The 16,272-nt window shown below is 35.8% G+C and overlaps 1 protein-coding gene across 1 annotated transcript in view; it reads left to right on the forward strand.

The window, feature by feature from the left end:
- Positions 1-5,538: 5,538 nt before the first annotated feature.
- LOC122144821 (disheveled-associated activator of morphogenesis 2-like) overlaps positions 5,539-16,272 on the forward strand; it is a 96,629-nt gene continuing 85,895 nt past the window's right edge. The window contains exon 1 of the mRNA XM_042755997.1: positions 5,539-5,740. Coding sequence (XP_042611931.1) covers positions 5,613-5,740 — 128 coding nt within the window. The 5' untranslated portion in view covers positions 5,539-5,612. The remainder of the gene's footprint in view (positions 5,741-16,272) is intronic.

Raw genomic sequence — 16,272 nt, forward strand, 5'->3', positions numbered from 1 at the left:
AGAACGAGGTGTTTGAGGGCGTGGACTTTTTTTTTCAAAATATAATCACAATTATCCAAACACCACACTCAATTTGCATAATTCCTAGATTGTTTGCAAAATGACACACTTCAGTCAAAACATATACACATATTTGTGAAAATGCTATTAGTTTTCATTTAACCAACACAGTCCTCAATGATCAGACACTATTGCAGCCAGTTTCACACTGCTGTGATAAATAAAAAACACATTTGTACAAAAACTAAATTTAGGAAATAGCATGTGCTAGATTTTTGGTCAGACATTGTTATGTAAGGGATAATTTAGATGGAAAAAAAAAAATTGTGACAAACCCACAACATTCTTTATGATTAGTTTGAGATATAGGGAGAATGTACACAAATAGGCCTACTATAAACTTACCAAGCACTCCACAACACTTGATGCTGCAGACTGAATATTTCAAGTATTTATTTCAATACTTACAGTATTTCTTACCATAATCAGTTACAGTAATCAACCAACAATGAAATCAATGAAACAAATAAAATCTGTAGACAAATAAAAATTAATGCATGAAGTACATACACTTTGACTCTGAAGAAAAACTACTGTAAAAGCAACAAGAATACTGTAACTATTCATCATCTCTCCATCTGGCTGGATAAGGCCATAAGATTTCGTCCACATCACAGGCTATATCTTCACTGGCAAGGCACTGTTGGAAGAATCGCCGTGTGACGAATCCACCTCTGCACAGAAGCTGCTTCGATATGATCACAGGCCTGCTCCATGGCCTGAATGAGGGGCAAACTGTCATAGGGCCGCAGGTTGTATACCTTCCACCGCCATGCTAAAAAAAACTCTTCTATTGGATTCAGGAAGGGGGAGTATGGGGGAAGGTATAAGACTTCAAATTCAGGGTGCTCATGGAACCAATTCTGGACCAGAGCAGCCCGATGGAATGAGACATTGTCCCAAACGACAATGTACCGCATCTGGTCCACTTGGTTTAATGCTGTGTCAATCTTGTGCACTCTGTTAAGAAATGCAAGTATTAGATTTGCATTATAGGGTCCCAGAATTGCATGGTTGTGGAGGACCCCATTTTGTGTAATAGCAGCGCAAAGGGTGATGTTACCCTCTCGCTGCCCTTGCACACTGGTGATTGCCCTGTATCCAGTTACATTTCTCCCTCTTCTTGTTTTCGCAAGGTTAAATCCAGCCTCATCCACTATAAATTCATGTTGAATTTCTGCAGCATCCATTTGCAAGACTCTCTATAACACAATAAAAGACAATAGGATGCTAGCTATTCAATATCTATTGCACAGTATTTTTTTGTGCCAGAACATTTTTTCTGCAGTACACAATACCACACCATAGTAAGATGAACAATACAGACATCCACATACTCATTGCACAGATGTCTCACTCTCTCTGAATTTCTGTCAAATGGTATCTGATACAGCTTCATGTATATTTGATTTTTCTTGAGGATTCCACCTAATGTTGACAGAGAGACTCGTTGGATGTTATTGAAAATATGGTCATCATTGATGATATTGGCTTGGATTTCTTGCAGCCTGATACAATTATTGGTCAAAACCATGTTCACAATGGCGGCCTCTTGTGCACGAGTAAACATAGGGCCCCTTCCACCTTGGTGTCCTCGACCCTCAATCCTATGTAAAAAAATATATATATATAAAAAAAAAAATACACATGCAGCCTACTGTCAAATGTCACAGTAAACAATATTGATGATAAGTACAGCAAGCTTCAGTTTCAATGTGCTGTGTGGTTAGCGTACCTGTTTTCTCGATGAAATGTCTGAATTACTGACTCAACAGTATTTCTGCTGAGATTTGGTTGAACTCTTTGTCCAGCTTCCATCAGTGTCAGTCCATGGTTGATAACATGGTCAATAAGTGTTGCACAGATTTCTTAAGTCAGATTTGGTCCTCGTCTTCTTTGTTCAGGTTCTATCAACTCTTCAAGTCCTTCTCTACCTCTTCCTCTACCTAGGCCTCTTCCTCTATCTCCTTCTTCTCCTCTTCCTCTACCTGGGCCTCCTCCTCTACCGCCTTCTCCTCTTCCTCTACCTCCTTCATCTCCTCTTTGAGCTCTCCCTCTCATTCTCACTCTTCTTCTTCTTCTTCTTCTAGCTCCTTCCATTTTTGTTGAAGACAGGTGAACTCACCTGCTGCCTTTTATAGCACACCTGAGTGCTGTGTTTTCAAATTAGCACATGTGTGCTTCCACACCTGGTGGATGTGATTATCCAATTCGTTCATTAGTGTGGTCATAGTATCCTCGCAGTAACCTCACAATCCTTATCTGTGTCTAAGGTGTGAAAATGTGTGTAGAGTTTTACAAATCACTGTGTGTAACTGTATGCAAAAAGGGTGAAGCAGTGTAATGTTGTGCAAATCTGTGGAGGTGTTTTGCTCATTGGAGTAGAATTTTGCAAATTGTGTGGAAATTTTTATTTTAGTGTGTAAACAATCGTAAAAAAACCCCCCCAAAAAACGGTACCTTTTATAAAGAATATCTCTTTGGATTTGAGACTTTAGTCTTTACAACTTTACAGATCTTCTTTATGCACCAAGAACTTGTAACTCTCCAAAGAGAAAGGAAAAATTGAAATCACATCATATGACCCCTTTATAACACTGGGATAAGTTTTCACACATTAATTTATATGACTTATGTCATAGTCATGGTTAGGGTTAGTTACCCATTTTTCTTTTAATAAAATTTGCTTTTAATCAGTCTGTACTGATTACATGCTGTCAGCCCTGTAATGAAAATATTAAAGATTAAAAGTATAAAACTTGATACGCCCTGACTTATTCCTACTTCTGTGGGATTTTGGAGGCCACTCGACTATTTCACCCAGCATTCCAGTTGCTATTCTAACCTCAGCAAGTTCGGATTTAGCTGCCTGGGCCAGACTGGGACAGCTAGCACAGCCCCACTGGAGAGCAGCGAGAGGCTTTGGAGAGTGGGTCTACCTCTGGAGCATGCTGTTAACCAACCTAAATGAAAAGTATAAATAGAGAGCTTTGGTTAGCAGGCCCACAGACAATGGCAACTCTTTCTCTATTTCAGGATTAGGAAGGATTCTAAGGAAAAAGACAGATAGATTAAAAGAAAGGAGAAAAAAACAGTAGTGTAAAGAAGAGTAGCTAATCAGTGTAATACTTGATGTTACACAATGATGTTGCAAAAATTTGTGTCCAGAACCATCGTATACATTAGCAAAGGTGTCACTTTGTTTGGTTGGTTGTTTGTTTGTTTAGGTGCTGCATGGGGTGCTTATTATGTACAGTGGTGTGTATTTGTGTACATATGTGTGTAAACAATATGTTATGTATTTAGTGTGCCTGTCAGTCCTGTCCAATGTTTCAGCCATCAACCTGCCTGTCTGTTCTTCCATCATTATACAAGTATACTCTAGAGGGTGAAAAGCATATAAGTATACACCCATGGTGACTGAGCAGCCCCGTTTGATATTTGTTTACTGATATGTTCCATAAATTACCAGTAAACAAATATCAAATAGACCTCATTCATGAAACTTTACTAAATATATTAATAAATTCAGAGTAATTTGAATGTAAAATGGACCTTCCAGGAACCTCACCGCAGGATTTACAAAGGGATCATAAACCTCAGGTTTGATAGTTAAATGTGTATATTTTTTATGAATTCCAGTATTTCATAAATACCTGTAGGGTGCACATGCACACTCTTTCACAATTAGCATAATCATTGCCTATGAATTAAAACTATGTGAATTTTGTATACAGGAATGTTGTGGGATCTTTTGACACCCTTTTCTATGGGTGAAAAATCGGGACTGCAGGCTGGCCATTTCAGTACCCGGGTCCTTATTCTACGCAGCCATGATGTTGTAATTGATGCAGTATGTGGTCTGGCATTGTCATGTTGGAAAATGCAAGGTCTTCCCTGAAAGAGAAGACGTCTGGATGGGAACATATGTTGTTCTAGAACTTGGATATACCTTTCAGCATTGATGGTGCCTTTCCAGATGTGTAAGCTGCCCATGCCACACGCACTCATGCAACCCCATACCATCAGAGATGCAGGCTTCTGAACTGAGTGCTGGTAACAACTTGGGTTGTCCTTGTCCTCTTTAGTCCGGATGACATGGCGTTCCAGTTTTCCAAAAAGAACTTCAAATTTTGATTCGTCTGACCACAGAACAGTTTTCCACTTTGCCACATTTTAAATGATCTTTGGCCCAGAGAAAACACCTGCGCTTCTGGATCATGTTTAGATATGGCTTCTTTTTTTACCTATAGAGTTTTAGCTGGCAACAGCGAATGGCACGGTGGATTGTGTTCACCAACAATGTTTTTTGAAAGTATTCCTGAGCCCATGTTGTGATTTCCATTACAGTAGCATTCCTGTATGTGATGCAGTGCCGTCTAAGGGCCCGAAGATCACCTTGACCCTTACGCACAGAGATTGTTCCAGATTCTCTGAATCTTTGGAATCTCTCTCTCTCTCTCTCTCTGTATATATATATAAATTTTTTTAATTGTTTGTCATAAATAGAAATTTCAGAAAAAACGTTTTGGAGTTTCAGAAGTTCAGTTTGGCATCAATTTCATACATGTCTTTTGTAGTGGATATACAGTATGTTAATCAGGCATTTTGGGGGGAAACAACAAGTCAATGTAAAGAATATATATATATATATATATATATATATATATATATATATATATATATATATATATATATATATATACGTCTTTTACTGATACGGAAATAAACAAGATTTTGGGGTTATTCATGGAATGTTGAAAGTTATTTTCTTTTGCTTTTACAATTTAAGTTTCATTTTAGTGTTTGGTGGATAAAGGATGAGTAGGATAATGTTGTCTCATTGCAACCAGTTAAAAATGCTTATTATTGCATTCACAGAGCAAACCTATTGCTGATTGTCTGTTTACACTCATAAATTGTGCAAAACAACATGAGGCCTTTAGGAAGAAGGTGGATACTTATAATTAATCTGTTCCTTGATAGCACATGTACATCACAGAGATGTCTATTTGACGTCTGCATTTACATCTGCAAGACATATTTTTAGAGTGTTTGCTCATTTGCAATACGTCATTATAGGACATATAGGACATTTCCTATCAGATGTCAAATAGACATAGCCTATATTAGATGTCTGTAAGATATGTATGATTTAGAATCTATGAAAAACTGACATCTGAAAGACGTCTGTTAGACCTTTGTACACAGCAGATGCTTTTCAGATCAAGAGATCTTTAACAGATATCTTGAAGACCTACATGTGCTACTGCATTTCTCACAACAAATACATAACATGTGACACTTCCAACTTCTACAATTTTCTTTATTTTCTTTTCTTTACAGTAGTAGTTTCTTTACAGGATGAGAGCAAAACACTTTTCTATAATATATCAGTGGAGCAAAAATAAATGATTCTATGTGAACTATTCATTTGGATACTCGCGCATAACATTATACCATTTGGTTTGATGGACATGTTCGGTGATGGAGCTGTGTCTTTAAGTGAGACATTTAGTAGGCGTGCTTATGGCTTGAACTGGCTTGAACTGATGAAACATGAGCAGCTCCAAGCAGTTCGCTTACTGGTACTTTTCGAGTTAGAGCGCTTAATTGACGGCGTCAGCGCAAACGGATTACAATTTGGACAACGCGTTTTTCACAAAGATGAAGATGTACGGTAAGTAACGATGCCTAAATGAGCACTATTGATTTGTGCAAGAGTTTTAATGATTATGACAGCACTGCTGACATTACAGGAACATTGCATATTTCATAGCATTGCTTAATCTATGCAGGTTATTTGGACCTGTCAAAATTTCACTTCTCCAGACATAGATAAACCTTACATAGAATCCACGTTACGCATCAGTTTTTTTTTTTAATGCAGTTTACGCCTTTATCTACGACCACATATAAATCTATGTAACATAAGTTATGTTATTTATATGCGGTAGTAGATAAGGGCGTTCTGTTGTGGTTCGCTTGTCAGTTGCAAATCCCTGCAGCGTTTGGGAATAACGTGACATTTAAGATGACACAACGGCGTTCATGTAGCCGCTGTTGTGCCGAATTTCCGCTGCCTGTCAGAATTCGACTGCACTCCGCGTGCACGCGCATGACGTCGTTTGTTGACATCGATGCGGCCAATGAATTTAATGCATGTCTGTGATGCCCTTTCATTTTCAGTTCTTTTTATGTTATGCAGGTATCGCATCCTTATGTGGGTAAACATTGTTTGTTAAATGTATTGAGAACATACTAAATTGTTTTTTTTTATATTATTTTAGTCTTGTATTCTATTATTTGGCTGCAAATAACTGGATCTATGTGTAGGCTTATTTGCAATATATGTAAAATAATGGATCACTGTGAAGAAATGTCAGCCTGAAAACTTTTTGAGTAATGGGCCTTTGGCATTTGTCAGCAAAGAATGCATTAATTTAAATCAATCTCTTTTAACTGCTGACAAGAAATGTAGTATTTCTTGTAAAATGTTTGTTTATATACATTAAAATATATTTGATACATTGAATTGATCATACAATACAGTTAAGATTGTTACACTGTTACAAAGAATCATGGAAGTTAAATGTATCACGATTTCCACACAAACTAACTGTTTTAGACATCAAAAATAATCAGAAATGTTTCTTGCGCAGCAAATCAGCATGTTAGAATGATTTCTGAATGATCATGTGACACTAAAGACTGGCGTAATGATGCGGAAAATTCAGCTTGGTATCACAGGAATAAATGACATTTGAAATACATTAAAATATAAACTATTTATTTTGTATTGCAATGATATTGTATATTATTGAATATTTTGTAAATATTTATCAAATCAAGGTAGCTTTGATGACCATAAGATATTTCTCCCTTTGAAGCTTAAGTCACAATCTTCTCATCGATCACACTTCACAGCCGGAAATATCTCCTGTATATAGCAGTATAAGTTTGACAGGTGCCCTACTGGAAAGCTCTTGTCTTTGTGTCTTTTCAGCAAACACTCTCCATGGCCAGAAATCACCAGTATGAATGATGTGCTTGTGAACCTGTACAGCATAATTTTAGCAAGTGTATTGTTGTAAAATGGTTATTACATTTGATATGCTATGAGAAATAAGAAATCAGAAATAAGCATAATTGATTGCAAATGGAATTATATTGCACTAATAGAAATTCCACAGTGGGAATAAATGTTACATTGTATAATTTGTATTGTATAGCAAAATCATCAATTCCTTCCACATTGGGATCCAGGTTTCTCTTTTCTGAAATGAGTATGCCATAAATTGACTGTGCAAATTTAACCCTTGTGCATAATTTTAAAGAAGTTACTCTGAGGTCCTTAGAGGAAAAAAATGTCTTTAGAGCACAGACTTATATTTGGTCTCATTTTAAAGAAGACATTTGGCAGATTGTTGTTGGAAAAATAAAAGTGAAACAAAAAAGTGGGGGGAAACCCTGCTAGAAAATAAACCTGAACAAATTGTGATTTTAAGGTTGATACCTCAAAAAATGAGCTATAAGTGATATTTTTTGGTTGCAGTACCAAACTTTTTCCATTAGATGTTAGCAAAACTCCACTGGTATACACAGCGGTGGGATTTGTGATTTGCCGTACAGAATTTCTCTCTCTAAAAGTACATGCACACACATCAGTACACACATAGGCTACAAACCACTCACACCTTGTTCTATGTGCAGTCCACATAATAGCCTATATCTCACTTAGCCTACTGTATATATTTAACAAAATATATCAGCAAAAATGCAAATTTGGTACATACATAATATGAACTGCACACAGGCATACTAAATTTGTCTGTCACAATCATGTAAATGTAATTGCGTTCTGGAGAAAAAAAGGGGCTATTGCCTACTCAAAGACTATGGCTAACTATTATGTGATCCTTCGACAGCGGCACACGCACGGTCCTTCGCTTTGCTCAATTTGTCAAACATTCTACAATCCTGATAGTAAATTTTGAACTACTTTCTATTTACTCCATCATGAGTACTTCAAGGCTCAAGGACAATCGGAAAAGAGTGATTGAGCAATTGCCAATAAAGAAAAAATTCTAAGATTCCACCATCACTAAAGAAGAGCTCAACAGTGCCATTGCTAACGTTATCAAGCTAGCACTTAAAGAGCAGCAGAGTACTTTTGATTTGGTTGTGGCCTCGACAGTAAAAGATGCGATAGACTCTGTACTGACCTCGGTATTGCTTGACCTACATATGGACATACTAGTGACTAACAATTCTGTAAAACAGCTAAAAGCAGAAGTTGCAAAGCTAGCCATCGCAGCGAAACAGACACGTGACCGGGTCGATTCCGTTTAAGCAGCTGCACGTGAGGACAGGAGAACAGTCACGAACCTGAGAAAACAGCTAGAACAACTTACAAATAAAGTGACAAACATGGAGGATAAGAGCAGGAGAAATAACGTGCGACTGGTGGGGTTGCGAGAGGGGGTGGAAGGCTCCGATCCAGCCGGCTTTCTCAGAGCTAATCTTTCCAAGTGGATTCCTGCACTGAAAGGATGCGATATTGAGATCGAGCGTATGTGTATGATGGAAGAAAAAGTATCTCCGAATGGCCGTGTACCCTTATCTTTCGTGTGCTGAGACAGCAAGACAGATCGGCGATCCTGAAGGGTGCACGGCAGGCATACCCGGGTAAATATACGCAGGATAATGTCACGCTGCTGTTTTTTCCTGACTTCAGTCTAGCAACATCTGCTAAGAGGGGGACCCTCAGGCCGGTCCTTGGGAGGATGGTAGCGCTGGGTCTGCGGACGTTTCTCATCTATCTGGCGATTATTAAACTACGACACAACGGTGAGCAGATGATGTTTGACTCTTCTCAGAAAGCAGAGGATTTTATCAGCTCACTGCCACAGAAGAAGCACCTTAACTGCCCAGGAGAGTAGAATAACAAGGTGGACATGGACACTTAAGTTTCTGCTGTGATCTTGTATCCTGCAATTTTGTCTAGTGACTGATAAGCTTTGAAATCTGTTTTTTTTTGGAGCTAATGGAGAGAAGGTATGATTAAGTTACTAGCTCTTGACACTGGGCTTTTTGGGGACAGGTTTTGCACTGGTGTGGTTCATTCACGTATCCAAATATTTTTTTAGGCGGACCTATATTCTCGGTAATATGCAGTCTGCTTTGGTTCGGCTTCAAAGTTGTTTGTCGTTCCTTTTTTGTGCTGCTTTTATTTTATACAACAGACATTAATATCTTTATTTATTTCATTTGAATTTTAAAAGGTTAAAAGGTTTGCACACTCAGGTGGTTTGGTATATAGAGTTACTTTAAGGAGATCTTATTTTGTGCGGGATTGGATTGTGCCATCTTCTGGTCAACCATCTGTTTCCTTGGTGTGTGGAGGAATTGTTGATCGCATTACAATGCCTTTTTCTGTCAAATCTGTTTGGAATCGGGAGAGAGTGTGGTCAAACCTCAGTTTAAACGCTAAAAACTCGGCTCATCGTCTTATATATTTAAGTTATTCATGGAGCATGTATAGTGGCTCTGGGAGTGGGGATGATGTCAGTTGTTGTTGTTTTGGTGTTTTGTGGTGTTTATTGTGTGTATAAAAATAAATAAATAACTTGATCATATATATAATATATATATATATATATATATATATATATATATATATATATATATATATATATATATATATATATATATAGTTTGCAAAACTTACAAAAACAGCGTGGGATTTTTAAATTTTTTTTTTTTTTGACATTTTTAAATGAAATTCAAACATATAAAACAAATCAGTATATTCTTAACAAATTCTACAAATAATGTTTATCCACAAAAGAATGCAGTAACTACATAAAATACATAAAATAAAATTAATATTAAACTAAATTCATTCGACCGCACAGATATCAACAAACGTCATGAGGGCAGTTGAATTCTGGCAGGCAGTCAAAATTCTGCACAACACCGCCATGGCAGTCAATGAATAATTATTTTTGTGGATAAGAATGTTATTCTTTCACGTCTATGACAATTGGGTATCCAAATGTCTTGGATGGCCTGAAGTTGAATAAATTCACAGCTAATTTTCATTTTTGGGTGAACTATCCCTTTACAGTGACAGAAGCCTAATAAACCTGCTGCTATCTGTGTCATTAATGTTAATAAACCACAAAAGACTAATAGAAAATTACTAAATGCTCTTGACTGAATCGTTTTTTAAATCTTTTAATAAGTTCATAATTGATTCATAAATATTTGATTTTACACTTGATTATTCAAATTCTGTACTATTTCTTACTACATGTTAAATAAACCTGCTGTGACTAAGCTAAATAAGTTTATATGAATTGTAATTTTGGCTAGTCATTATTGTCATAGTTTTGTGATTTGCTTCTTTGTTCTTATTTTTAATTACAAAAATAAAATAACAAAAAACAAATAACTATAGAGAAATATATTGTGTTATCGTAAAAAAAAAAAAAAAAAAAAATCTCATACCATGGAGTACCAATATTTTGGTCATATTGCCCACTCCTACCATTTGCCAGAAAAATGGGGAATCTTTTTTCAGTGGTTTATAACTTATATGAAACTAGACACAAGGAACTGCTAAATTACTTTAAAAACACCAGATTTGTACATTTTATTGAAAACAAATAAAAGGTTCTTGCCTGTGTTTGCCATGATATTGAGTTAAGGCCCATTCACACTCGGAATGCCTCAATTCTCAAAATAATATTGAACCGTTTGGTATGATATCCATAGTTCGGTATGCATTTGTGAATTGTAAAATGGATCCATTTGTGTGTGCTTGTGAGTCTACACGTTGAGATGAGGAAGAGCCTCCTAACTTATAACGTGCATTTGAAAAAGCAACATGCCAAATATCTTCCTTTGTAATGACTTCCAATGAGAAGCATTTCTAAACCTTTTGTTTACAACAAAACGGAACATGTTTTTACCCCACAACATAAATTGAATGTTTGAAATAACTTCCTTTTGTGATCTGATGTGGCTTCTTATAACAAAACGAGGCAGAAAATATATTATATACTGTAACAAAGACTATGATTGATTAGCAATGGATTATAAATATACTTATTATGAAAATACCTGAGAAGAACACCTAAACTATATATTGTCACAGCTGAGTGTTTATTGTCTTCATGTTTCATCATTCAAACATATCTATCTTCTTAGGCAGCACACGTGAATGCAATACTTTACAAGACAATTGCCTTGTCTTTTGCATTCATCCATTCCCCTGGCCATTCTGCTGGGCAGCTCACCAGCTTTGTTAAGTGTATAGTGGCTCTGATGTTGTTGGCATTGCTCCTCTGAGGTCTGTCAGTAATTAGCAACTTGGCACCATATACAGTATCTCTACACTGCTCTCTCTCTACCAATCACAGCTTGTAGTTACAGCCCCTTGTGCTTAGCTGACATGTGTTAGCTGAAGAGAGTTGACTGCTAGAAAATCTGGAAGCGTTTATTAATAGGATCCATGCCTCTGTGCTAGAAACACACTGGATGCCTTTGTCTCCCCTTACCAAAAAGTAGTATACTTCAAGTTTATTTTATTAAGTATACTTAAGTAAGGTTCAAGTATATTTTAAAGTATACTTAATGTAGCAAGTATACAAATATCAGTGTTCTAGTACTATACTTGTAAGTTTACTGTTTCAATACTCCCTGGGACTAAATTGGCCCACTTTCTAGTATATAAAAGTATACTTTAAGTATACTTTAAGTATAACAGTAGCAAACTTTGAGTACACAACTAGTTTACCTCTGTGTTTGTAGTTTGTACTGCAGTTATACTAAAAGTGAACTTATAGGTATACTGATAGTTTACTAATTAAATACTTTGTACACTTTGAAGTACTTTATAGTCTCAGTAATCTACTAGTTTAGTAGTTTTATACTGCAAGTATACTCATAAGTTTTCTTTAAGTGAACTTTACATCATACTTTAAGTATACTACTATGTCCCTATTTAGGTTTTAATTTGTATATGCTGTATTTTGTTACATACAAAACATCCAAAGAAAGAACAGGGTATCTGCTTGTAAACAAAAACATTTTATTCTAGCTTCATGCATTCTTTTTTTAAACACTTTAATGTGGGTAAGTTTCATAAAAAATAAAGAAATAACATTTTCAACAAAAAGCTGAACAAAGACTATGAATTGGATTCTGAATGATTATCAAAAAGTACAAACCCGATTCCAAAAAAGTTCTGACACTGTACAAATTGTGAGTAAAAAAGGAATGGAATAATTTACAAATCTCATAAACTTATATATCATTCACAATAGAATATAGATAACATATCAAATGTTGAAAGTGAGACATTTTGAAATGTCATGCCAAATATTGGCTCATTTTGGATTTCATGAGAGCTACACAATCCAAAAAAGTTGGGACAGGTAGCAATAAGAGGCTGGAAAAGTTAAATGTACATATAAGGAGCAGCTGGAGGACCAATTTGCAACTTATTAGTCAATTAGCAACATGATTGGGTATAAAAAGAGCCTCTCAGAGTGGCAGTGTCTCTCAGAAGTCAAGATGGGCAGAGGATCACCAATTTCCCCATTGCTGCGGCGAAAAATAGTGGAGCAATATCAGAAAGGAGTTTCTCAGAGAAAAACTGCAAAGAGTTTGAAGTTATCATCTACAGTGCATAATAACATCCAAAGATTCAGGGAATCTGGAACAATCTCTGTGCTTAAGGGTCAAGGCTGGAAAAACCATACTGGATGCCCGGGATCTTCGGGCCCTTAGACGGCACTGCCTCACATACAGGAATGCTACTGTAATGGAATTCACAACATGGGCTCAGGAATACTTCCAGAAAACATTGTCGAATTAACAAATAATTCTGTTATTCATAATCTGATGCGGCACACTGTACATTCATCAATCCAGGGTTACTGTTATTATTTGGATATTTGAAAGTGGCAATAGTGACTGACTATAAACACAAAACTACATTTGGTTTTTGACCATTGAAAATACAGGATAGGATTAAACAATTTGGACATGGAGCTGCACTGAGACCTAGATATCTCTAGGATTAACCATACTTGTATGGTTGTACTTCCTTAAAAATAAAGATTTCCAAAAGAAAAGTTTGTTACGAACCAGAATCTAAATTCATATTAAGATACCTATAATTTTTCTTTGTAATATTAAGATAACTAACTGTAATACTTTTTGAGTTACAGGCATGCAAATTTTGGAAAACAAATATTTATAACACTCAAACACCAATGTCCTATACTAGTGTTGTCACGGTACCAAAATTTCAGTATTCGGTACCGATACCAGTGAAAATCCACGGTTCTCGGTACCAATTTTGGTACCAAAGCAAAACACAAAAATATGCTAATTAAAAAAAAAAACACACACACACACACACTTTTTATCACTAAAAATAAAACCAATGCCATTCTTTATACTTATTTACAATTGTGTTTAAAGTTTTTCTACAAATAATATAATTATGAAAAACAGTAAACAAGTTTCACCCAAATTTAATTTGTCTTTTAATTAATGAAATTTAAACACATTTTATTTTTTTGGTAAATAAAGGGGATTTGCTATTTATTTCTTTAAAAAATAAAGTTTTATTATTTTTTTCAACAGTAGTAGCAGTATCACATTCATTCTACTAAATAATAGTAATATTTCTAGCACAATGCCTTTATGTAACAATCAACTTTTATTTTGACAGGTTGCCGTGAATACCTTTAAATTGACACTGGTTTTACTCAAATGAAATGATAAAATGCTTGTGAAGTGTCTCAGAACAGTTCTGGTGATGTTGTTTATGTATTTATGTCCTCATTGAGACGGCAGATGCTGAAATTACTGCAAGTGTCACACGCTTCAGTCAGTGTAGTAAACAAAACAGCACGTCTCTGCCATTCATTCATTCACACAGAGATAAAGAACATGCAGGATTTATATTTTAACCAACTTTTGCGGCTTAACATTTACAGATACTGGTCCATATGGAGATTTGATTTGATTAATTTATGCTAACTTTGACAAATTCCGTGACTGTCCATATTAAAATGTAAGTTTAATTTTCATGACTGGATTTTGAGATTCCGCCACGTTTTCTGCTTCACTGAAATCATAGCGCTGTATGCGTCAAGAACCGGGTTGACCGGGTACTCGGTACCACCGGTACTAAAAGAAACCTGGTACCGTGACATTTTCATTTTTTTTAGTACTGACTTGGTACTGAAGTACCGTGTCTTTTGACAACACTATCCTATACAGTTGTTTTGATAGTTGGGAAACAAGATACATTTCTAGTTTCAGCATTGCTTATTCTTCAGACGTTCTACTTTAAATACAATAAGTATCATCTGGTATACAAAGTAACCAACATTTGGTTTTGACCACTGAAAATGGGTAATATTCAACAATCTGAATATGTAGCATAAATGAGACCCCCATATATCTGGTACTGAATGATGTAGGGCCTTGAAAATATATATTTCGAAAGAAAAGTCCTTCAAGGACTAGAATCTAAAATCACATTGTGATATATTTAATACTTCTTGAGTTATAGGCACGCAAACTTTGTAAAAAATAATATTTATTGCACTCAGGTACATTCAATGCAGTTGTTTTAACAGAAGGAAACAATATACATTTCTAGTTTTAATATTATTTGTTCTTTAGACTTTCCTCTTTTAAAGTAAAGTGTAATATTTTTGCAAAGTTACCCACATTAGGTTTTTGACCACTGAAAATGTGTACAGTTTAACGATTCATTCCTGGAGCCTAATTGAAATTCCAGTATCTCTGGAATTGAAACATATGGGACCTTAAAAATGAAGATGCCAAAAGGAAAGTTTGTTAAGACTCAATATCTAAAAGGGTATGAAGATATCTTTAAATACTGTTGAGTTACAGGCCTGCAAATATTGGAGAAAAAACTTGCTCCTTGGGGAAAAGTGCTCTTTCCCCATTTTTTAATGGTCACCATTGGCAAATAATGCAACAAAGATAACTAAAGTCAACAGATTGTACTAACAGAGCTACCAATCTCCATGTAAAAGTAATATAATGATACTACCATATCACTGGCAACAATTCTCATTCAGAAAACATACATTTCATTCATAACACACTGATCTAAAAAACAGTAACAACGGGGAGTTGTTCTTTTGTAGAGCAGTAGGTTTTTTTTTTTTTTTTTTTTTTTGGTTTGTTTGTTTTTTATCACAATGACAACCCTCCCCCTTTGCAGAGAAGGGTCTCTGTACTGTCCTGGACTGCTCTGTTTATTTGTTGGATTGTGGGAAAATTCCTGCTCTGTCCATGAGAGAAACCACCCCTCTTCCAGACTTTCCCATAAGTCCAGCTTCAGCCAAGAAGCTCCTTTGGGTGGCAGGGTGTTCCAAAATTCACTGCTTTTGGTCCCATCAATTCTTTCAGATAAGTCAGTGATTTGTAATACCCTTCTTGCTAAAAGCTCTGGGGAAAAAAATATACAGATACTGAAAGGCATTTAAGTGCTGCATTACAGCAGTGTGTGGAATCTCACAAGGAACAAATCGAAATGTTATTAAAATTCAAACACATTTGTTACTAGAGATGGGCATTTTTGACAATTTCTTCGATAGGTTTCAAAAAGAGTACTCGGGGGTTGAGTGTGTGCAGTGGGCGAGACATTCCCGTAATGGAGATAATGAACATATCTGAAGACTCTTAAAACTGAAAATATGACATGAAAACATGTGAACACATGAATAGAACACATGGTTAGATTATGATTATGATGCATCAATGTTATAAAAAAAAAAGAATCTAAAAAGGAATTTCTTGAGGTAGAGCTAAGTGAATTTATGCCAATAAACTGAAGCACGTTCTATGACACATCCTATGATGCTAATCAGATAACTTAGATACATAACAGATGTAACATTACAACTTGTATCTACACAAAAAATGTATGCGCTAAGAGAGAGAGAGAGAGAGAGAGAGAGAGAGAGAGAAAGAGAGAGCTCCGTGATGCCCTTTTATAACAGTGCGCTGAAACATGGGCAAGGAAAGCAGACACAATTTACTATAGATTTCACATTCTATAAAGTTGTCATTATAATGCTATGTTTATGAAATGCCAGTGAACTTTAAGTTACGCGCTATAGTGAGAGAGAGAGTGAGAGTCGAATCATA

The sequence above is a fragment of the Cyprinus carpio genome, unplaced genomic scaffold (genome assembly GCF_018340385.1).
Source record: "Cyprinus carpio isolate SPL01 unplaced genomic scaffold, ASM1834038v1 S000006763, whole genome shotgun sequence".
In the NCBI taxonomy this organism is placed as follows: Eukaryota; Metazoa; Chordata; class Actinopteri; order Cypriniformes; family Cyprinidae; genus Cyprinus; species Cyprinus carpio.